General features: G+C 57.5%; 1 protein-coding gene across 3 annotated transcripts; it reads right to left on the reverse strand.

The window, feature by feature from the left end:
- Nucleotides 1-8: 8 nt before the first annotated feature.
- Nucleotides 9-23,174, reverse strand: CARMIL2 (capping protein regulator and myosin 1 linker 2). Of its 3 annotated transcripts, none has more exons than XM_065663461.1 (40): nucleotides 23,024-23,174; nucleotides 21,844-21,935; nucleotides 21,644-21,694; nucleotides 21,343-21,402; nucleotides 20,030-20,151; nucleotides 19,261-19,358; nucleotides 18,628-18,698; nucleotides 17,960-18,033; nucleotides 16,952-17,027; nucleotides 16,788-16,876; nucleotides 16,350-16,444; nucleotides 15,917-16,003; nucleotides 15,573-15,682; nucleotides 15,128-15,205; nucleotides 14,736-14,812; nucleotides 14,542-14,646; nucleotides 14,006-14,075; nucleotides 13,740-13,821; nucleotides 12,652-12,748; nucleotides 12,296-12,353; nucleotides 11,628-11,800; nucleotides 11,366-11,434; nucleotides 10,643-10,736; nucleotides 10,472-10,567; nucleotides 10,173-10,301; nucleotides 9,098-9,211; nucleotides 8,788-8,963; nucleotides 8,254-8,341; nucleotides 7,758-7,874; nucleotides 7,237-7,303; nucleotides 5,834-6,135; nucleotides 4,148-4,251; nucleotides 3,381-3,777; nucleotides 3,036-3,155; nucleotides 2,722-2,758; nucleotides 2,490-2,558; nucleotides 1,487-1,771; nucleotides 1,232-1,339; nucleotides 814-924; nucleotides 9-734 (listed from the first exon to the last, which is right to left on the reverse strand). In XM_065663461.1, the coding sequence occupies exons 1-40, from the start codon at nucleotides 23,106-23,108 to the stop codon at nucleotides 580-582; spliced, it is 4,488 nt and encodes a 1,495-aa protein (XP_065519533.1). In that variant the 5' UTR covers nucleotides 23,109-23,174; the 3' UTR covers nucleotides 9-579. The 3 variants fall into 3 exon arrangements, with proteins under 3 accessions (XP_065519533.1, XP_065519532.1, XP_065519534.1); XM_065663460.1 differs by having other exon boundaries at nucleotides 14,736-14,833; XM_065663462.1 differs by lacking the exon at nucleotides 1,232-1,339 and having other exon boundaries at nucleotides 14,736-14,833.
- Between the last annotated feature and the right edge of the window lie 337 nt (nucleotides 23,175-23,511).

The following is a 23,511-nucleotide window of genomic DNA, read 5'->3' on the forward strand; positions in this document are numbered from 1 at the left end:
TGTATTAAAAAAAAAAAAAAAAGCAAAAAAAAAAAACCAAAAAAAAACCAAGAAAGAAGCATCTTTCTGCTTTGTCGTAAACATCTGTGTAAGGAATGCGTTTGGTCCAGAGCGGAGGTCAACACAGGAGAAAGCCGCTTAGGTGTTGGGATAATGCTGGTGCCATCGGGAGAGCTGTGGGGCTGGCACTGGGCTGCATGCTGGAATGCTGTGGGTCATGGTCCCGCCGATGGAAACCTGCGTCTTGAGGGGCTGGTACCTGGTGGGGTTGGGGCTGTGGTAGTGAAGGGGCCCTGATAATGTGTGCTCAAAGTGGCTGCATCCTAAACCCACCAGCTACCCCTGCAGCGGTAGAGGAGGCCATCTGCGTAGGTGATGTGCTCAGAGCATCCTGAGGGCTCTGGCACGGTCTCTGGGTGTCCCTGTCCTCATGGGTGATGTCCATCCCTGCAGCAGAAGGTGGGTGATGCCGTCGTTGGCCTGGTACGGAGCATCCCTGTGCCTCAGCTGCCAATCCCCTGGCACAGCGTGCTTCCTTGCAGGGTTTTCTTGGGAACAGCGCAGTAACATGCAGGGGCTTCACTGTCCCAGGGCTGGCTGTCCCCGGCCCGGTCTTTGGTCTACGGCTGCTGAATCTTGTGCATTCCCAACAGTTCGTGGCTGCTCGTCGGCAGTGCCCGCTGTAGCCTGCAGCTGCTCTAAGCCAGCGTGGGGCCAGTCCTGCAGTGCGGCCCCTACGGAGGGTGCTGGTGTGAGTGCAGAGGAACCCTCCATACCCAAAACCTTGCAAGCGAGGGGAGCATCTTATCTCACCTGCAGCATCCAAGGACACTCCGGGCTCTCCCTCTGGCTCCGGGAGGGACTCATGCTTGGTTCTCCGTCTGAGCACAGGTGACCGCCGCAGGCGCAGGGGGACGGTGCCCACTGGGAGAGACACAACCCAGCCCCACGTTATGGTTACGCAGCCCAATTGCTTGACTCCTGCCCCCTTTCTGCCTGCGAGCTCAGGCAGCCAGGCTGCTGCAGGAGCCAATCCCAACGCCAAGTCTCCCATGTGATCTTCCCAGTGCAATGATGTCATTATCCATCACCCCAGCACCGGGGATGGCCACCCATGAGCTGAGACAGGCAGCACCACCAGGCAAAAGGATGCCACCGAGCCAGCACCTCCCTCCTCTGGTGTGGGTGGGGTGTGAGGGGTGCTCGTAGTCCCACTCCAGCCCCCACTTACTTCCCAGCTCCACTGGGCACTCAGGCTCCCTGAGCTGCTCCTCATGAATGGACACAGCTCGGCGGCCGATCCCCCATGGCACTGCCAGCCGTGGCATCAACCGGTTGTCTGAGAAGCAGTGGGAATGGGGAGCCTGCAGCACCCCAGCCTCACTGGCAGACCTCTCTACACCCAGTGCTGGGTCCCTGTTGCCATCATTCCCAAGGAACAGTCCAGCAGTGGGATGAAGGACCCCACGCGCTCATGGATCCTTACCTTCAGTGTCGGGCGGTGTGGGCAGGGGGCTGCTGGCCCTTGGCTCCCCGCCATGGCTGACCCTGCGTGGCAATGCCACCGGCACACTCCGGCCCAGCCGCGGGAGGCTGCTGCTCCAGCCCTCCCGGGGCCCTGGCTCGGGCACCATGCTGGGATCAGCCGGGACGAAGGAATGCCGGGGCTGCTGGGAGCTGGCGCCCTGCTGCTCGGGGGAAAGCAGCTTCCCAAGGGATCTCCAGGCTGGCTGAGGCTCCGCTGTGGCAGCCGGGCTGCGGAAGGGTGTGTCTGCGGGGGGTGGGACAGAGCCACGGGTGTGTGGTGAGGATGGAACCATGGAACAAGGGAGGCTGGAAAAGACCCTCAGCATCACCGCGTCCAACTGCTCCCCCGCACTGCCAGGGCCACCACTAAACCATGTCACTAATGGCCTCGTCTACACGGTTTGGGAACACTTCAGGGCTGGTGACTCCACCACTGCCAGGGGCAGTCTCTTCTAATGCGTGATCATCTGCGGGAGAAACTGCTCCTGATCTCCAGTCTAAGCCTCCCCTGGTGCAGCTTGAGGCTGTTTCCTCTTGCCCTATCCCTTGTTCCTTAGGAGCAGAGACCAGCCACCTCCTGGCTCTGTCCCCCTGTCAGGCAGTTGTAGAGAGCGATAAGGTCTCCCTGAGCCTTCTCCACTCCACTGCCCTTCTCTGGACCCGCTCCAGCACCTCAATGTCTCTCTTGTCTTGAGAGCCCAGAACTGAGCACAGGATTTGAGGCCCCAGGGGATGGGACCATCCCATGTGCTGGGAACCAGTCTGCAGCCACCCCAGGGACTGAGTTTCCACCCACCATCGCCAGCACTGGGCATTGTCCCAAGGGTGGGTCCCTGACCAAATGCCCATGCCTATGCCCAGCAGTCCCCATTAGCACTGCTTGGTGCTAGCAGAGGGGATAGAGCCCTCTGCTCTGGGGGCTGGTGTGACCCTCCCAGACCCCCCCCCTCCCAGTGACCTACCTGTGGACACAGAGTGCGTGCGGACCTTCAGGGATGGCGGTGAGTCTGCAGAGCTGTCCACAATATCCCCTGCAAGCACAAGACACAAGCCAGCATCAGTGAGCTGGGGTCTGCCCCATGCCACCAGCACCCAGTGAGGGGTAGATGTGGTGGGGCCCACAGCTGGGTGCACAAGGGGACATGCCCGTGCCCACCCATGGTGGGGGGAGGGGGGGAGGATGCAGCCCCTCACCATCAGAGCCAGCTTTCTTGATCTCGCTGTCTTTGCTCTGCAAGGGGAAAGAAACCTGGTAAGGGGGGGGTAAGGGTGGCACTACCCTCAGGGATGATGGGTGCTGGGCTCTGGGGTGGCTGCAAGGGATGGGTGCACACAGGGAAGGAGGGACAGACACACAACATGCAGTGCACAGGAGTCCGTATTTCGCTCCCCTTGAAGAGGGTTAGGTGACAGGAGAGAGGGCACGGGCAGAAGCAGCACGGGCACCCCCACCCCATGGACCACCGCCTCCACCCACCCTTTGGGTGCAGGATCTGTCCTCTACCTACCTGCTGCTTCTTGCCCTCAGCAGCCGGGCCCTTGGTGACACCGATGCGGTGCAGCATGACCTGCATGCGCTGCTCGAAGGAGACGGGCAGCTCCCCGTCGCTCTTCTCCAGCTGCCTCTTCTGCAGGACACACACAGCCCTGCCAGGGCACGGCACCCACCGCAGCACCCACCCAGGTCTCCAGCCCCAGCCGTAGCCTTGGGTGATGGAGGCATGGCCGCAACCCAGCCACCACTCCGGTGTCCCCATGTGGTGCCTGGCAGACCCCACCACCAGCCCCCTCCGGTGGGAGCAGCACCCACCAGCTGAGCGGAGCAGCAGCGGTGTCTTGGTGGCGGTGCTTACCTTGTCCTGCCTGACCCCCAGTGCGTCCTCATCCTCCCCAGACAGCAGTATGAGCGACTGGGATTTGCCCTCCCGTGAGTACTTGGGCCGGATCCTGCGCGCAGAGCCAGGTGTCTGGCAGTGCTCAGGCTCTGCGCGGGGCTCGGCTGCGAGTTCCCCTTCCTCGGATCTGCTCAGGGGCTTCCCTGCCTCGCCTGCCTTGCTGGGCACTCGTAAAATGTCACTGAGCATCGAGCGCCTGCTCCGGGGGGCGCCCTCGGGGTCCTTCTCACACCTCGAGCCCCGGCTGGATTTGGGTTTCTTGAAGGCAAAAAAATTCCCGATTTTCTTCTTGAGGGTGCGGGAGCTGGAGGGAGCCAGCGGGGCTGATCCAGGGCAGGTCTCTGGAGCCATGGGGCTGGGGAGAGATGGAGCATTGGGAAAGGTGAACTCCGGGCTGCATTTCCCTCCCCCATCCCCTCCCACCCTTAAGGGATGGATCCAGACCCTGGAAATCCCACCTGAGATGATGTTCCCAGCATGGGACCCTATCGGTGATGCCCCATTGCTTTCTCAGTCTTATGGCAATGGGGTGCTGGACACATACTCTACCCCACGGCTGCCATCCCAGCCCTCTCCCACCAGCCTTGCCCTTGATAGTGCCCCTGAGTGTGATGTTTCCCCCAGCATCTCCTTGGCACTGAGACCATTTGCAGGGAAGGTGAAGGCAGGGGGCTTGCCCAAGCCCTGGTGATGGGTGCGTGGCCCTGAGCACCCCCTGGGCTTACGGCAGCTCCCCTGTGATGAGTCTCTTGCCAAAGAAGTCCTCCAGCCCCTCATCCACGCGGGTGATGCTCCTGTCCTCGCTGTTCTCGCAGGCCACAGGCTGCACCTAAGAACAAGTGCAGCTGTCAGAGACCCACACACATGAACATGTGTCACCCATGCCTGTGCACTGACAAGTGGGTGCCCGTGCAGGATGGGTGCTGGCATCTTCTGTCTCACTGTGGATCCAGCATGATAGCCAGACCATGGTGTTATCAGCTGCATTCCAACTCTAATCATCCTACCACATCCCTGGGGCATCAGAAGTCCCTGACAGCCATTTGCCCTGCCTGATAGCCCACTGCATCCTGCTGGATGCCACGTGTAGGGTGCTGGTGGCTCCACACACATGTATGGCACCCCTACCTGCTCAGGCACCCCTGTGCTACACACAGGTAAGGTGCCTCTGCCCCTCCTTGACACATGATGGCAAAACCTGCTGAAGCCCTCCTAGAGCCGGGCCAGGTCTCTGACCCCACTGTCCCCATGGGAGAAGCCTTTGGCAGGGATGCTTTCTCCATCTGTGCTCCAAGGGAGGGACACACATGCTGCTGGTGGGTGAAGGATCATGCGACCTGTGTGGACCCACATCTGCATTCTTCAGGCTGGTGATTATCCTCAAGTCCAACTTTCGAGTGCCACCGTCACCTGCATGAAGGCTACCCACTCCATCCCCATTGCAAAGCATGGGCCAAGCCTTCCACCATCGCACCTGCCTCACCCTGGCTTGTAGCACTGCACTGGTGGCTCCCTGTTGGTGAAATGGAAGTGCTCCACCACCAGTGGCATTTCAATCCATAACGACTTTTCATTACGGCTGGATTGATGCTGCTCAGGAGCTGTTCCAGCCATCTGAGATCTGCTCTCCCAGTCACATCACATCCATCAAAGCCTGTCCTTGCTCAAGGCTTGCCCAAGCAAGAAACGGCTCCTGCTTCTCCTCCAGCCCTGGGGCAAGCAATACTGTTACCATACAAGCCAGGGCTTTCCAATGGGTGGAAGGATCCAGCTGCATCATGGTGGCATAGTGGCAAGGTGATGCCAGCAGGATCCAGCCCTGGGGACACCAATGGAGCCAGACTCTCCACTGATTGCACCCAAAAGTTACTTTTCCTTAGGGAAGGGGGGTGCAAAGGCAGGATCCCCAGTGCTCAACCTTTGATGGGGGGGGGAGGGGTATATCCACGCTGCTGTGTCCTGCAGGGCCCCACATCAGCATCACCAGGAGCCATGGTGGCTGCTGGCACTTGAGAGACGATGGTTTTGGATGAGGGGGAGCAAATTAGGAGAGTGGCATCTGAAGCCATTGCTGAAGGCACCGGCCCCTCTGCACCCAAACTCTGCGGCTTTCCATCCCTGCTGCCTCCCTGCTGCTCCCACCGGCCAGCATCTTCCGGCAGGCAGCAGGAAAGGGGATGAAGGATTTCCCTCACCCCTTCCCAGCTCCCCCTGCCCATGCTTTTGGACTCCCCCCTCCTCCGAGGAGGTTTCGGCAGGAGCCAAAATGCAGGATAATAAACCAGCGGCAGCTTCCCGCATCTCATTTCCCTGTCTTGCCACAAATACCGGCTGCAATAACCCACCCAACTGACAAAATACAGGGAACCCCCCCAAAATCCACCCTTACCAACGGTTTGCCCCCTGCTTACATTGGGCTTGCTGGGCGGCTGCTTATGCCGGCGGTTGGGCCGGGGCCTGGCTTTGGTGCAATGCTCCAGCTTCTCGCCAGCGGTCGGCAGGTCCATGAGGGATCCGGCAGCAGTCGGCAGGTCCATAAGGGATCTGGTGGCGGCGGTGGCAGGCTGCGTGGAGGGGAGCGAGCCGCTCGCAGGCTCAGCATCCTTTGTGGAGGCAGGGCGTGCCGGCGCGGCGGGGCTGAGCGGCGGCGGCGCCCGGTGAGCTCGGAGCCCGCTCACGTCCCTGCCTGCCGCTGGCTCCAGCTCCGAGACACCTACCAAGGGCGAGAGGGCCCCGGTTGGCAACCAGCCTCGCCAGGCCTCATCATCATCATCATCGTCGCCAGCATCATCACCTTCACCCACCCGCGGAGGGTCAGCGTGTCCCTGCCTGTGCCGTGGGAGGGAGCGTGGCTGTACCCAACCAGAGCTTGCGCGGCTGCTCCCGGGACAGCGGCTTTGTGGCGCAGCCAGGGATGGATCCTGCTGCGGTCCCTGGAAGTGTGTGTGCATGGGATGCTGGGGGGATGAGGAGGGGGAATGCTGGGGGGATGTGGGAGGGGAGATGCTCGGGCAGGAATCCCTGCAGCAAGTAGCAACTGTGTGTTACAAGTACCACCAGTGCTGGCCCCAGGAGCAGCACCCACCAACGCACAACCGTTTGTTCTGCAGGCAGCTCCTCATCCCTCCAGTGGATGGGAGGCAGGATACTGCTGGGCTTGGGGACATCAGGAGACATCGGGGTGGCAGGTGTGGGGGTCCAGTGCAAGCTCCGCTTCAGCCAAAGCCAAGCACACAACACAGGGAAAGCCCATAGAAGCCAAAGTTGCCCATCAGCTGCGCATTACCTGTGCCCCCCTAAATCCTGCCCCCAGGTACTCAGGGCTCAATGGGGCAGCATCAGCAGCACCATCTCCTCCCTCATGCCGGGTCTCAGGGTGCTGGGTGGCTCAGTGAAGCCCATGCTCAGGGTGACTCACGGAATGGGCAGGGGGAGATGCCACAGACAAACCTCCCACCCCCTCCTTATGAGGAGGGACCCCACTGCCAGCTGACACCCAAGACTAGCACAATAGCAGGTTCAAGGTGAGCTTTGCCTATGGACCCACACCACGGCACTGAGAGAGGCTCTCCAGAGGGGACAGACCCTTGCCAGGCACTGCCCGCTGCTTGTAGCATTATCATGGCTCTGCCCATCATCATGGGGGCCTTGCCCATCATCAGGGGGCTCTTGCTCATCCGCAGAAGGCTCTGCCCATCATCAAGGGGCTCTTCTGCACCACCCCCCCCACCCGCCCCCCGCTCTGTCATGCCCCGTGGCAGTGGCACAGCACAACCTGTGCTGTGTCAGAGGGAAAGCCGCAGAGCAACCTTACTTCTTACGCTTGGCGTGGGCCGGATGCTCCTGAAATGCTTGGTTTTCCTCCGCAGGGCCATCTTGTACTGCACGGAAAGAGGGGTGGTGGTGGTTTCAGTACTGGCAAGCTGGCCATGGTGAGTGGCATCCCATGGCATGGCGCACCAGAGCCACAGTGATGGGTGCAACCCCTCCATCACCCCCAGGGCTGCATCCCTTGATCTTGGTCCACCACTGAAACCACAGATGATGCCAGATGTGTTGCTTTCCTGATCAGAACCCTGTGCCAGATTGGATCCCAGTTCCCAAAGCAACCAGAAAAGCCTGGACCACCACAAGGACAGGCTCCCATTGCCATCAGTGCAGGCAGCATGGCTGGGCAGGCCAGCAGTGCCATTTCACAGCACTAATTGCCTTGGCACTGCCCTGGGGGCATGCTTGGGGTACCTGCAGCCCCGTTAAGCCTGGCATCATCCGTTAAGGCGGATAAGAGGCCGTTACAGCCAGGGATCATGCGGTGGCAGTGGGGTCAGACCCTACCTCCTCTGCAGCAGAGTCAGGAGGATTCCTGCCCCTCGCCAGTGCCACGGCATCGTCCTCAGCCAGCTCTGGCAGCAGCGCCGGGAAGTTGAGCCCCTGCCTGGGGAAGCTCTCCACCTAAAATCATTAAGAAGCGCTTCAATTATCCCAGGCTGCCCTGCGTGCTTCGTGCAGCTCCGTTCCCTGCCTGTGGCCGGGATTTGTGGGCGGATTTAGGCCTGATTAGCCGGCTGCCAGACCCAGGCACGAGCAGCCAGTGCCCAGCTTCACCCCGGCACCCCCCCCCCATGTGGTGGCTTCATTCAGGACCTTAATGCTGCCGTGACCGCACCGGGAGAGGATTACCTGCGAGCAAAACCAACCTGAGTGGGAATTGTCCTGCTCCCCAGCTAGCAAATCCATGACCATAACAATGGCTGGTGTTTGGGCAATGCTGGGGTACCCAGACCCACATCCCACATCCCATTTCCCATTACCCCAGGTGCTGGCAGCTCACCAGTTTGTGTTGGGCAGTGGTCAGATCTCCCAGCACAGCATCCATAATGCAGTCAGCCACGGCGGCTGTGACAGCCAGCTTGATTTCACTGGGAGTAGGGAGAAGGGTGTCAGGACCAGCCCCCCCAGCCCTGCAAGTCACAGGGCCAGCCCCCCACTGACAGCCTTGCTGGGTAGGTGCACCCAGAGGGGCACCCAGGATAACGCCCTGGGCTCCTGCTTGCTGGGATCAAGAATGCGAGCAGGCACTGGCTGGGATGAAGAATGCCAAGTGCATCCCCTCATTAATGGTCGGAGCTCCCTTTGCCAGCCATGGGGGTGTGCCTTCAGGAACATCACCCCATGGGACTTCCCTAGGGAATATTGAACTAGATCCAGGTGGGAAGCAAAGCCACAGCTGGAAAAACAGCAGCAGGACCCAGCACACCACCGCATAAGGAAGGGAGCAGTTGGTAGGGAGCTCCTCAAATCCTCATCTAACACCATGGGTGAGAGCCAGGCACTGAGCGAGAATGAAGAACAGCACATCACCCACTTCAGCTTGCTGAAGACATCAGTGACCATCTGGTCCAGGACAGTGCTGAGGTTGAGGTGGTCCTGGAGGTAGATCCGCTCTGACATGGCATTGACCAGCTGGTCCCTGACTCTGCTCTTCTGCACCACAGCTGGGCACAGGCTGTGTGCCGTGTCCAGCGTCGCCTGCATGATCGCCTGGAGTTTGGGGAGGAAAGGGGAGGTTTTGGTATCTTTTCTATCAGGATTCATGTGGAGATGCCATGTCCCTTATCCTTAGGCTGAGGACAATGATCATCCCATGCTGTTGGCAGCTCCCTGCGGGTTCCCACCTGGATTTCCCGGCCGCAGGTCTGTGATGCCTCCTCCGTGAGACACTCCAGCTTGTGCTGCAGCTTGCTGTTCTGGTATGGACTGTTTCCTGCTTCATACAAGAGGGGCAGGATCTGCCATGGGAAGAGAGACAGTGTGGATCATCCCATGCCACTTCATCCTTGCTTTCCATCCTTCCATGTGCAGCCCATATCCACGGTTGCCCTATGGAAGAACATTGTCTGCAACTGCTGGGGAGACCCAGCAACCTTCTATGTGGGTCAGGGTTGGGCATCCTGGCCCCTCGTGGTCCCTGTGTCCTCCCAGCCGGCTCCTCAGCTGCTCCCCACTACTCACTGACCTTCAGCTCCTGCATGCAGCCATGCTGCTGCCCACATCAGGGGAGACCCTTTCTCACCCCTTTCACCACCTTTCCACCATCAGTACTGTCCTCTTAAATCCTATCATCTCCACTGGATTAAGTACCCAGTGGGGTGCCAAAAGAGTTGGGAAAAAAAGAAAAGGAGGTGGTTTGAAGAGAAGCAGAGGAGGTAAAGGTGTGATGGGAAGAGAGAAGTGGGATCAGGAGGATTATCCCAGGGCTGACAGCACCAGGAGCTGCCCAGCCAATGCAGTGGCCTTCATCATGGGCTGATAGAGCATCCTCATCACTGGACTGCACCCCTCTAGGGTGGGATGAGGGTGCCTCAAGGAGGGTCCCCTCGGGGATGTGGGGAGTATGGGCATCTGTGGGCTTTGGGGTGTGCCAAAGCTGGAGCACCCGCCTCTCCTATGGAGGGTGCATGAGTGGGGTGGGGGGCTCTTGCTGAAGAGGGGCTGCACTTGTAAACCCCAATCCCAGGGGGTGTATGCAACTGTATGCCCCTGGGGGAAAGCAATGAAGGACATGTTGGGCCTTGCTCTTGAAGGGGACTCAGAAATTCACAGCTTGCACTTGGTGATGTGTGTCTGGGGCATTGAGCATCTTGGTGTTCCCTGACTGGTGGTTAATTATGTCATTAACTAGTTGATATCCCGCTTCAATTCTACATGGAAGCCAGGTTTGCTGTGGTGTTTCCGCTGCAGCAGACTCACGCTGACAGAGAGGTTGGCGTTCCTGATGGCCTCCTCAGCAGAGAGGATGTCCTCCTCCGCCTCCTTGCCTACACACACGCTGAGCATGTCCACATGCTTCTGCACGCTCAGGCAGGTCTCATTCACCATCTGGAGTTCAGAGAGGCTGCATCATGGCCCAGAGCAGCACTGCCGCTTCCCTTCCTCACCATCACTTTCCCAGAGGATATAGTGATGGGGCGGTAGGGGCACAGGCAGATTGCAGCCCTCCAGAGCATCCCTGCCTAATAACCGGGGTTGCCATATGGCCCCATGCAAACCTGTTTGGAAGAGGTGGTGAGGACACCCTGCTGAGGCCGTGAAGTGCGCACAGGCAGTGGGTGCCGGAGCTGGTTCCTTGTCAGGCAGGACTGGAGCTGCAGCAAGCAGGAGGCCATGAGCAGCAGGTGTTGGGGCACCCAGCCCCATGTCACCCAGCCCATGTCCCCTACCTTGTGCACCGCCTGCTCTGTCTTCTCGGGGTGGCTGCGGTACGCCTGTGCCACGTCGCTCATTGGCAAGGGCATGCATTTGAGGGTGTAGTTCCTGCAGGAGGGGACCCTCATGAGGCCATGATGAGCCTCCATCAGCCTCATGGGGCTCATCCCCACAGTACATGTCCCCACAGACATAACACTCCACCCAAAAGCAGCCCGGACATTGCCCCATGGTCCAGCCCTGGAGATGGATTTGGTGATGGTTTGCCATCACAAACCCCAACAGGGCAACAGTGACCACCTGCCCAGGCTCTCCATCCACCCCTCTTTCTTTGCACCTTTAGAGGACTTCCATAGCCAAACACCAGATCTGATGGTGTATTCAGCAGGTGGACAACCTCTACCCATCTTTCATTCACAGGGAGGAGGGGAGCAGCACATCTTCACCAGCAGCAGGTCCCCCATACTTGCTGAGGGCTGCCTTGTCTGCTGGGTTAGGATGCAGAGCCATGGGAGACCTCAAGGTGGGTAATGAAGGTATCATCACCAAATTGGTGACAGGTTGCTTTGCTGGCTGGAAGGCCCAAGTTGTGGACCAACTCTCTTGGGACCTGTACACTGCATGATGCACTTGCTGCTTCGAGGGGACAAAAGGCCCTGTGGATGGTGACATCCTGGTGCCATAGGTTCTTTTACATGGTGGTACAAACCAGAAGGACCAAGCGGCTCCTTCTTTACCTCTCCAAAGCTTGAGCCACCTCCAGGAGCCCATGGGCAGTTGTGTTGTTCCTGTCCCAGACCACAGTCCTGCAAAGAGAAGGACATGAGTGAGCCCTGGCTGCACCCACAGAGCCCCGAGGAGGGTGCCTACCCATGGATAAGCCAGGAATAGTGAGCCCAAGGCTGACTCCAGGCACCACAAAGCCTAAAAATGGGGTAAAAATCTGAATCTCGATACGCAAAACCTAAACTTGGACTTTGGAAGGGGCTGTAAAACTACCTGAGCTTCGTGTTGATCTGCAGAGCCTTGGCTAGCATCTTAGCCCCTGTGTCCCCCATGGCGTTGCCACTGATGTCCAGAGCTGTGAGGCTGGTGTTACTGCCCAGGGCGCTCAGCAGGACATTGGTTCCGAGCTTGAGGCGTGATTCGGCCACCGAAAGGGACTGGAGGGGCTAGAAAGGGGACAAGGAGGGGTAGAGGTGGCCAGGGCATGTCAGGACATGTCTCCCTTGCAGACACAGCCACCATCCCTGTCTGGCAGCTGCTGCAGGCAACTGAAGCTGGATTTGGAGAGCCCAAGTCACACTGAACCCCAAGAAAGAGGATAGTGATGGGTGCTGAGGAAACCCCCTGGATTTAGCTCAGATTCCTGGCAGGCAGCAAGGAGCAAAGAGGTTATTTTGGAAGCCGGGCTGCAGCCAGGTTACACCAAGCATCTCCACTGCTCCTTCAGCCAGACACAGGTTCCCGCTTTCCCAGATGAACAGGAACAGCTCTCGCTTCTCTGTCTGAGCATCTGCTTCAGACCCAGGAGAATAAGAGGGGAAGGATTTGAATGGCAGCAGGAGGGAGGTAGATTTGCTCTCAGTCTGTGCTGGGAGGGATCCGGAGAAGCACCCAGGCACAGAGGATGCAGGATGGGGGGATTGAGGAGAAACTGGACTTACGCAGTCGTCCTCCTGGGTGAGCTGGACAATGCGGTGCAGGACATCCAACAGCCCTTCCCTGTGGGAGAGGCAAGGTGAGGTTACACATGCCCCCATACCCCCAGCCACAGGGAAGCAGGCAGAGCTCCGTCCTCCCTCCTCCCCTTGCTCCAAGGCTGTGACCTGTCCCTGTCGTCCCATGAGGACTGTGCCAGGAGCAGGAGATGGAGCCCCCGTGGTCCCAGGCTCCCCACTGGTTTGGAGCAGGCAGGACCGTGATCCCTGGCATTCCCAGCCAGCCCATGGGCAGAGAGAGTCGAGGTGGGTGCAGGGTGCCGGGATGGCTCCTGGCTCTTGTGCTGCAGCTTTGTGCTTACTTGGATTTGATGTTGAAGTTTTTCCCCAGAGACACATGCCTAATGGACTTGCTTCTGCCGATGGAGAGCACCAGCGTCACCATGTCGGGGTCAAAGCCTGTGAGACATGGGAGAAACTCACCAGGATGTTCCAAGCAGTTCACAGAGGTGGCACCAAGGTGAACCCTTGTAGGAGACCCACAGAGCCATCAAGACGCACATATGGGACTGTCCCTCCTATGAAGAGTTTATCTGCTGGGAAGGCAACAAATAGAAGCGTATTTTGGCAAGGATTGGATGGAGACTGTGGGTACAAGAGCGAGCTTTTGGAGCACTGGTGGCATGAACAGGTTTTTGAAGGACTCCAAACCTTAGTGTTCCTAGAGCAATCTGGCTGTTGAGCTCCATGGTCTGCTTTAAGGTTTGGGTGGGGCCTTTCAGATTAGGAGCTGGCGGAGGTAATATTTGTGATTAGGATTGCTCATCCATGGTTTTGGAGGCTATGATAGGACAAGGTTGTCAGCAGAGGCTGCAAACTCCTGCAGAGTAGTGGGAAGAGCTTCACAGAATCCCAGACTGGTTTGTGCTGGAAGAGACCTTAAAGCTCATCCAGTTCCAAGCCCCTGCCACAGATATGGACACCTTCCACTAAACCAGGGCCACCACCACCACTCCCCACATGGGATGCAGCTCTATAAAGTGGTGGAAGAGGCCTGGCATGCTGGGAAGGACATCAGCAGAGGAAGAAGTGCACATGCAAGGACTGCCTGCCTTGGGGAAGGCTGGTTTTGGGAGTAAAAAGCCATAAGCCTGATAAGGTGGTAATTTCTCAGGCACGAACCCATAGCTGGCCACTGGGTGCCTTGACCCCCATGAGACACAGCCTGTAATGCTGCAGCTTCTGCTGTGGAAGGATGTTCACTGGTGGTAAGTGCAGTTGAATGCCGCTTTAGCCAGTGCTGTGAAGAGGCAGCAACTGCAGCAGACCCTACCCGTCTCCCTGGGGACTTCTACAAGCTCATAAGGTGCCCCCGGGGCTGAGCTGGTCCATGGCGGCTGGACCAACAGATGGAGGGGATCTTCCTGCACGTGGGGATGAAGCAACCTACCATTGTCAGACAAGTCCAGGTCACCGATGGAGCTGGTGACTGGGATGAGATCCTGGATGACTTGTGCCCCTGCTGACCTCAGCTTGGGAGAAACAGTAAGACATCAGTACAAGGGGAGGTGGAAGCCCTGCAAATGAGATCCTGCCTTCGGGAAGGTCACCCCAGCCCTACAGCAGACAGGGGCATGGAGCTTCCCGCACAGGTAGCCACCTCCTTGAGAGCCACAATAGGGCCCCCCCAGCTAGGCTATGGGTGCCTGCCCTCACCTCACAATTGCTGAGATCCAGGCGCAGGTCACTGATGTGGCTGTTGTCCGCCAGCCCTTGCAGCAGTGCCCTGGAAAAGCCACCAAAGCCACCCATCAGTGCAAGCAATGGAGGCATCAGCACTGGAGGTGGGAGCGGGTGCTGGAGAAGACATCATAGAGTCATAGAATCAACCAGGTTGGAAAAGACCTTCAAGATCATCAAATCCAGCTGCTCCCCAGCACTGCCAAGGCCACCACTAAACTATGTCACTGAGGGCCTCGTCTACATGGTTTGGGAACACTTCCAGAGACAGTGACTCCACCACTGCCCGGGGCAGCCTCTTCCAATGCCTGACCACCCTTTCGGGGAGAAACTGTTCCTAACATCCAGTCTAAACCTCCCCTGAAGCATTGTTCCCAGAGCTCTCCCTCTCACTGCCCCATCCATCCACCTCACCAGCCCTCTTAACATGCAAAGCCCTGAGTGTGCTCCCTCTGCAAGCCCATGCTCACCCCGAATCCATTCCCCTGGATGGACCCATGGTCCCCTCTCACCTTACAGCATCTGCTGGCAGCTTGGTGCCTGCCAGGGAGACGTGCCTGAGTGCGCAGGCCTGGCTGAAAAACTCCTTGATTCCAGATGAGGTGGTTTTCACCCTCCTGAAAATGATGGGCACAGCAGGGCATCATCTGCCATCTGACACCCACCTAGGTACCACAGTCCCCTCCCTGCCATCCCAGGGCCTTACTTGTGAGAATACACGTTTTTGGAGAGATCCAGATGGGTGAGGCTGGTGTGGCATCCGTGGACCAGGGCTCCAAAGAGCTGCCAGGGCAGGGATGCGAGCTGTGTTGAGGAGGGTCCAGTCCCTCACACAACCCAGGAATGGTGTGGGGTGAGCTATCAGGGATGCTAAAGGGATCTGCCCTATGCTGGGGCTCTCCTCTTTCTCCTGCTGAGCCCCAAGACCCCCAACCTGCCCGTGGCAGTTGACACAAAGTGGGAGATCATTGGGCTGCCCCCAACAAATGCTGTATCCACCAGCCCTGTGCCAAACAGGACAAGGTGGCCTAACCTCCAGCAGCACACCATGGATTCAGGGATGGATCACTGCTTAGGGCCCTCTCCATAGGTACTCACAGTATCCAAGGGGCAGTCCGTGCTGGCCAGGCTGAGATGGGACAGCGAGTGGCACTGGTGAAGGAGGTTCTGCAGTTTCTGTGGGTAGAGAGGGCTCAGTGGCTTTGCCCAGGACCCTGAACCACCCTCCAGCACCCTGCAGCCCATAAACCCCATCTCCAGCCTGCCCTCTCTCTCCTGCAGAGCACAGGGATGTATCTGGCACAGGTGGACCCAGCCCCACACTGCTCACATCCTTGCTCCATCTCTCACTCTCCCACAAGGAGATGCAGCAGGATGTCCCCAGTCCAACCCCTGTTACTCCAGGGTAGGCAAGGAGGTGATGCAAATGTGAGTTCCCTATCCCTTGGGTGCTGCAAGGCAGGATGCAGACCCAGTAGACTGAAGGCACCCAAAGTATGCTGGGGACACAGCCCTGACAGTGTCACCCCATCGCAGTACTCACACTGGTGTCATCCGCAGCCAGGGAGCCAGGGTTTCCAGAGAGGTCCAAGTGCCAGAGGGAGGATCCGATGGCTTTATTATCTGCAAGGGCCTTGCATAACATGTTCATCCCTGCTCGAGGAGAGGAGGAGAGATGGATGCCCACGAGTGCTCTGCAACGGGGAGAGCCGTGGAGCAAAGGAACAGGCACTTTCCTACAGCAGGACATTGCATCCCTGAAGATGCCCTTTCCAGTGTGCTCCTGCAGCCCCTTCAACCACCCGTTTGGTGCCAGCTTCACCCCAACTGCTGCTGTGCCCAGCCTTCCACCAGCACATAGGCAGTGAGCGGGATGCTGGGTGCTACCTTTGGCAGTGAGCATCGTCCTGGCCAAGCTGAGGCTCTGCAGACCCTTGGGACTCTTCTCCACGTGCCGGCTGAAGGCAGCTATACCTATGAAAAACCAGAGAGCCCCGAGGTGGGTGTGCGTCCCATCCCAAGCTACAGCCCCAGGGCAGGGGGAAACTGCTGCTGGGATCCAAACTTGAGCACCAGTTTTCATGGCAAGGTTTAGGCTGGAGACAGGAACAATTTCTCCCCCAAGGGTTGTTCAGGCATTGGAACAGGCTGCCCAGGGCAGTGGTGGAGTCACCAGCCCTGGCAGTGTTCCCAAACTGTGTAGATGAGGCCCTTAGTGACATGGTTCAGTGGTGGCCTCGGCAGTGCTGGGGAACGGCTGGGCTTGATGATCTGAAGGTCTTTTCCAGCCTGGCTGATTCTGTGACTCTAAGTTGGGTACCTCTGTCTTCCAGCTGGTTGCCATCAAGGTTAATTGTGTGCAGGACAGAGTTGGGATGGTTGCTGAGTGCCTGGGCCATCCTCTGTGCAAAGTCCCTGTGGGGAGAAGGGTCACCCATCTGATCAATGTACAGCCACCTCCAGGACACATGGCCAAGAACCCCATATCCTTCTGGTGACTTGCCATCAGCTCCTGCCCCCATGGCAGAACCATCTCCATCTGAGGAGCCAGCAGGAGAAAGCAGAGCATCTCCAAGGGTGGGTGATGTTTGCTGGCCTCCAGGGTCTCTGCTCCCAGTGAGCTCCATGTTTTGGAGCGATAGGTACCAACACCACCCCTAGCACAGAGGTCCATGGACCTCTCTGCTCCATGCGTATGAGGGGACCACCACCAGGCTGCCAAGACCCTTCTCATCCACCCTGTGATGCCTTTGCTTACGCTTTCAATCCGCTATTTTCCAGCACCAGCTCCTCCAGCGTCACAGATTTGCTGAGCATGTAGAGCAGCTGCTCCGAGATCTCCTGGTTCTGGCAGGGACAAGGGAACCCTTGTGGAAACCTGGACACCTCCAGCATGCCCAGAGCCACAGCGTTGGCACTCACCAGCCTGAAGTCCTTGCAGGAGAGCTTGGTGAACCACAGGTTGAAGGACAAAGCAGCCACACTCAGAGCCACGTCTCTGCAGGGTGACAAGGACAAGGGAGTCAGGGCCAGGCTGGGATAAGCCTGGTCCCAAATGGGTGCCCCAAGATACCCAGTCTCAGGATGCCCAAACACAGTGTTCAACACGGCAGGACTGGGGACCCATGTGGTTAAAGCAACCCACAAACATAGCTCAGCTTCCCCAAATTATTTCCTCAGGGAGAATAAAATGAACCAAACTATTTTTATGCCTCTGGCCTTTTTAGTAGTGTGTAAAGAACAATACAGGTCTTGCTTGGGTGGAAACAAGTTTCTTTTTGACTTCCTGGCCCAAAGAAACCTCTAAACCCATCTCCTTTTGGCTAGCTGAACACAGATCCTGTTTCCTAAAATAATCAGCCCAGAACTTCGACTCCAGCCCAGCAGTTGCCTTCTCACAGAGCTGAGTCCTTGCACCATCTTTCTTGGGATGGAGATGTGGCTGAAAGCTCCATGGGGACAACACTGGGCACCACCTGAGCTCATGGCTCTGCTATAAGATCATCTGTTATCTATTTTGTTATAATTATAAAGCTGTATTATCATAAGATTGTAACAGATGTCTGGGGTGCTGGGGGTGAGCAGCACTGACTGCTTTGCATATGGAAACCCCTGACAGCCATGAGTGGTGAGAAGCTGCCGTGACGTTTTGGTTTCACCTCCACAAGCAGCTCATGGGCTTATTTAAATGTTAAAAATGAACAGTGATGCTGCCCAGCCTCCTGGGACCATAGCCCCATGGGATGGGGCTCACCATGTTTGATGTGGGGGAGCATCAGCCTGCAGATGGGGTGGGCGTGGAGAGTCCAAAGTGAACAAAGCTTCTATCATGAGCAGAGGAGTGTGTTGGGCACCCCTGTTGTGGGAGGGAGGATGAGGACAAGTGCTGGCATGGCACAGGCTCCATGGGCAGCATGGAAGGGTACTCACCGGCTCTCCAGGTGGCTGAAGTCCAGCAGGTTGAACTCCCGGCAGTCCTGGCTGTGGTAGATGTTGTCCACATCCTGCTCAGATGGATGGACACATGGATCAGGCTCAGCACATGGCTCTGGGGAGGGCTTATGTGGCTAGTGTCACTGGAGAGATCTGAGCCATTGGGGATCCTCCCCTGGGAGCCCGTTGTCTAAAGCCTGAGCCTAACCCCACCTTGATGCTGTTGCTGGCAAAGCCTGTGTCCCAGGCTGGTGGCATGGCTTGGTGGGTGCTGGACCACTCTGCAGGGACTGGACAGCAGAAGGCAAAGCACCCTCAAGCTGGTGGGAATGGGTTGTGGGGAGAAGTGGGCTGGAGTCATGTCCCAGAGGAAGAGAAGGACCTGCCATGGCATGGTCCCAGAGGGGTTCTCCTCTGCTAGGGACACCCAGCAAGGCCACAGATTTCCAGGGGCTCTCCTTAAGTGACAGTCTGGGAAACAACTTGGCCCAAAGCATCTCATTCCCACTTGCACTTTGATTCCACCCCACTGAGGATCAGAGATAGCTCAAGCCAGGCAAAACTGTATGAGGCTGCTGAATGGAGGCACCCATGAGCATCCTGCTTCACTGCCCACCAAGTGACACACGGCCAGCAGCTCTTCTCCATGGGACAGAAGAGCTTACCCACTGGATCTCTTCGCGGAAAGCAAAGCCATTGTAATCACACAGAGCAGCGTAGGTCTCCGAGAACCCCCCTGCAGAGAGAAGGCAGTTTGGTGGCAGACCTTCCTGTGGGAGCATGGAGGAGACCCTTGGGAGGAGCATGAAGAAGAGCAATGGTGGGAGCTCTCCCTTCCCTCCTCAAAGAGACCAGAGTGTCCTGTGTGGTCTACTGCCAGCCCAAAAGTGATTCCACAACCCAGGGGGCTGTATCTTGCTTTGCTTGATCCATGTATATACCAGGCAAGATGCATTGCTATGATGACAATGGAGGCATCTTACTCCATACCAAGCTCCAGGAAAAGCCGCTGGCTCTGCAGCCATGCTGTATAAGACAGGTGAAGCATCAACAGCTGCATGTCCTCACGGATGAGCACCAAGCAACCTTACCTCACAGCCGTCTTGCTCCTCTCTGGAGCCATCCTCTCAATCCTGCTCCTGCCACATACGATGGGGTGGTGGGGACCAGACCCCACTAGCAGGGCTCCTTCTAACCTAAGCCACCATGGATGCCTTGCCAGCAGAGCTCATGCTGATGGACACTGAGTTGTGATGGTCACCAGTGTGTTACAACATGGGGAGGTGCGGGGGGCTCACCACAGGGTGCAGGGCTGCTCTGCAGCATCTCCTCCAGTGAGTCCGTGATCCGCCGGATTCTCTCATACAGATTGGGTGGGGAGCTCTTGAGCAGTGTCCTGGGGAAGGACCAGAGGGGTGTATGATGGTGGGCTGGGAGAAGAGCATCCCCATCTCTTTATGCTTAGCTACAGCCCTTGTGTGTAGGGTAGCCAGAAACATCCTTCCAGATGTGATCAGGGAGCAGGGTCTGGCCTTCACCAAGGAGGGTTTCTCCTATTAAAAGGGGCTAGTGTGAACCCATCAACAGGCTGAGAAAGTTCGGTCTGTTCAGCCTGGAGAAGAGAAGCTGCTTGGAGACCTCATAGCAGCCTTCCAGTTTCTGGAGGGGGCCTATAGGGATGCTGGGGAGGGACTCTTCGTCAGGGACTGGAGGGATAGGACAAGGGGTGATGGGCTTAAACTGAAACAGGGGAAGTTCAGGTTAGATATAAGGCAGAAATTCTTCCCTGTGAGGGTGCTGAGGCACTGGCACAGGTTGCCCAGTGAAGTGGTGAATGCTCCATCCCTGGCAGTGTTCAAGGCCAGGTTGGATGGGGCTTGCTGACTTGATCAAGAGTAAGGTGTCCCTGCCCATGGTAGGGCGTTAGAACTGGGTGATTTTTAGGTCCTTTCCAACCCAAACCATTCTATGAATCTATGATCCTATGAAACCTACGTGGGGCTTTTCTGAGCAAAGAGGTTGCTCTGGTACCTGCACAACTACCCTTGAGGAGCAGAAGACCCTTACCCAGGAGATGAGTCTGGAAAGACCTTCTTAAGAGACATGGTGATGTGGATGACAACTTGCTCCAAATCATCAGAGGACATGAACTGGAAGGCATGAGATGCTGTATCTGTTTCTATGACAACCTGCAGGGTGCAAAGGGTAGGAGATGCCCAAGTGAGCTGGCAGCAGTGTCCTCAAGCCCCCAGACACAGCGGTGACAGCCAACAGCTCCTTGCTGCAAATACCCAGGGGCTGCTTATAAACCCCACCTGAGCACATGGGAGGCTGCGAGCACCAAGAATTTAAGATAAAATACATCAAAGAGATCAAAAAGTGCTGCAATAGGGCAAAAACCTCCCCCCAAATTCAAGCTAAGCTAATGCAGCAGCAGCCCAAGACAGCAGGGTGAGAAGCCCTGATGCTGCCTCAGCTGGAGGACAGAGGTTTCCTCCCTGAATTTGTCTAATTGGGTTTTGAGACTTTTTTAGTTCCTACCAGGAAAAAAATCCCATGGCAACACGCTCCCTGATTTAATTACAGGCTGATTGAGGTGTGGGAGCGGGATGAGTTATCTGCTGGCATGACTGGAGGATGGAGCTGCCACCGCTGCCCTGGGCTCTGCCTGCAGGGTAACAACGCCTGGGCTCTCCATAGCCCAGACAACCGCCTCACCCCATCCACCCTGAGCTCTCACTCGCAGCACCCCTCACTCTCTACCCAGCTCCCCTTTATTTCTCCCCTGGAGCTCAGCTGTGCAGCAGAAACCCTGTTTGGAGGCTGGGGCCATGGATGCTTGCTTTAATGAGCAGATGACAGACAAGAGGTTAAGGAGGACTATGGCCCTGTTTTGGCTGACACATCCAAGCCAGGGCATCCCATTCCTCTCCTCCACAGTTCCCACATGCTACTTCTGTCCTCTGCTCACGCCTCCTCCTAAGAGGATTACTGTGATTTAAAACACCCTCCTGCTAAATTTGTCTTAGTCTCTGTAAGCCAGCAGCCGATTGTCACCTTTTCCCTGCTGAGCTGAGGTGCCACGGCCAAGCACTGTCTGCTAGAGAGGAACAGGCACCCATGCTCACCCCAGCACCCATGGGTGCTTCCCTGCACCTCCAGCCCTGAGGTGGTACCCAGGGCAAGGCCATAAGGGGATTTCTTTAGGGGTGTCTGAGAGATAAATACTCTGTGGAGCTCTCACAGGTCATCACTGGTGACCCTTGATGTGCAGTGGGGGGACAGGACAGCCCCAGGCCCCGCGGTGGGCTCCAGGTCAGTTTGCCATGGCAGGTGGTGGGTCCCCAGAGGGATTTGTCCCAGTGTCTGGTGCCACTCACCAAGCTGGGCTCTTGCACTGTCATCTCCCTCACCTCCAGGAAGCTGAAGCTGCTGTGAACCTGTGGGTGAGAGGACCAGGACTGGATCCAGCACTGATGGATAAGGGGGATCCAACAGTGCACCTCAGCTCCCACCCTTCGCCATGGCCTGAGGAGTGCCTGGCCATGCCCCCCAGCCTTTACCAGCCCTCTTCCCCTTCACCCCATCCTCATCCTCATCCAGGGGGCTTCCCAGACCCAGAGGCCTGGGTGCCCACGGGTGCCCCAAGTGATGCCCTCCTGGGAGCCATTCATCACTTACCCTCACTGGCAGTGTCACTGGCAGCACATAGGCTCGCCAGGGCGTCAGCACCTAGGCAGGGGATATCAGTGTGACATTGGTGTGACAAGAGACAGTGGTGACACAGGAGCCACCCCTGTCCCCTGCTGCGGCCATGCAATGGCTGGGAGCTGGCCTGGGGAAACTTGGAAAGCTGGAGCCAGGCCAGACTCTGCACATACCAAGATGCAGTCATCGTACTTGGATTTCACCTGCAGCTGGACGCTCATCACAAGAAGCACCTCCTTTGTTCCCAGGAAGGTGGTGATGCCCTCTAAGAAGATCAATGTCTGCATGAAGTGATGGGACACCCCTATTCCTCTCCAGCCAGCCCTGCTGTTCCTGGGGACACCATCCCCTGCACCCCCACCTCAATCAACCCCTCTCCATCCACACCTGATGGCTGCTCTCTCAGCTAAGCCACACTGCACACTGGGTTTGGGTCTTGTTTACCCCTCAGGTGATAAATCCACCTCCCCGTCATCTTCTGCAGCCACCACCAACCACAAGGCCACTGGTTTACACTCACGTGGTGCCTTGCTTACTGGGAGCTGGTGCTGAGCAACAGGAGGATCCTGGTTTCTCTTCCTTCCTTCCCAAATATACCACTGGGGAGCAACTCTGCACCCAATTGCTTCCACCCCACAGTGCACCCAGAGATTTATTCTGCACCTCTAGTTTTTGGAGATGTGACCTGCACAGGTGGTCATGGTACCAACCTCTCCACGTCTACAAACCACTCACTGTGGACCAGTGTGAGTATTGCTTGCTACCTCTTCTCATTCCCAGCTGAGAAATGGGACCAGAACCATAACTGCCCATCACCATCCAAAGCAACAGGTTTTCACGACACTGAGCCCCCGTGTTCAGTGGCTTGAGCCACACATCCCATGAACACACCATGGTGGAGCTGGATCATGGGGATGCAGCAACCTGGCTCCTTCCTACCCCTTGTTGGAGCTGATGAGGCTGCAGGGCCCCAAGAGCTTTTGCTTTTTCAATCAAAGGAGAGAACGCCAGGAGCAGGGGTACTTTACACCTCTCCTGTGCTGCTGGGGAGCTGAGGCTGTGCCTCCCCAGGGAGCTGCACCCACAAACGCAACAGCTTCAGCTCAGTCCTTGAGGAGCCAGAGATGCTTATCTAGGGATGCTTCTGGCCCAAGCATCATCCTCAACATGAGCTCTTGAGGACAACAGCAGCCCCTGTGCCCCATACCCTGCTTGGACCCCCCTGAACCACAGCTGATGATGATGAGGAACCGGAAAGAATTTCTGCCACCCCCAGCACAGCAAACCCAGGCTGAGGAGGCCCCATACCACACTGCCCACATTCATGATGCCCTGGCAACAGCAATGATTTACCTTGGATCTCGGTGGGGATAGCTCTGTGGGATGCGGCCATGGCTGGGTCAGGGTGTGGGTGATGCTGCGGGGCTCCCAGCAGCATCCCTGGGCGCTGTGGGGAAGGCGCCGGCTGGGAGGAAGCACGGAGGTGCCTCCTCCCCCTCCCAACGCTCACTCAGTGCCTCTTCCTGCCCCGTCAGATGAGATTTGCCGCCTGAGCAAAGAAGCAAAGTGAAAGCGACGGTGCCCACAGCCACCAGCATTGCTGCCCAGCCCTTCTCAGTGCAGCTTCACCCGGGGGAGCAGGACACCCCTGTGCTGCCTCCCAGCCAGGAGACTAGCATCTCCCCATGGTGCTGGCCTTCAACAGTTCCAGGTCCTCTGTCCTGCAGTCCCCTGAGGTGGGTCTACCTGAAGTGTGAGAAGGGTGTGAAAAAGAGCAGCTCTACCCTTTCCAGCACAGCCCCACCATCTCCCACCAGGCATCTGCAATGGGAGACCATCCC

The sequence above is a fragment of the Lathamus discolor genome, chromosome Z (genome assembly GCF_037157495.1).
Source record: "Lathamus discolor isolate bLatDis1 chromosome Z, bLatDis1.hap1, whole genome shotgun sequence".
Classification (NCBI taxonomy): domain Eukaryota; kingdom Metazoa; phylum Chordata; class Aves; order Psittaciformes; family Psittacidae; genus Lathamus; species Lathamus discolor.

What these genes read in the sequence shown, in the direction of transcription:
- CARMIL2 (XM_065663460.1), bottom strand. Translation starts at nt 23,108, where the DNA reads ATGCTGCTGGGAGCCCCGCAGCATCACCCACACCCTGACCCAGCCATG. An exon ending in ACGCCAACCTCTCTGTCAGC is followed by an intron (nt 9,212 to 10,172) that starts GTGAGTCTGCTG and finishes TTCCCATGGCAG; the next exon opens with ATCCTGCCCCTCTTGTATGA. An exon ending in CCTGCGGCCGGGAAATCCAG is followed by an intron (nt 8,964 to 9,097) that starts GTGGGAACCCGC and finishes CCCAAACTCCAG; the next exon opens with GCGATCATGCAGGCGACGCT.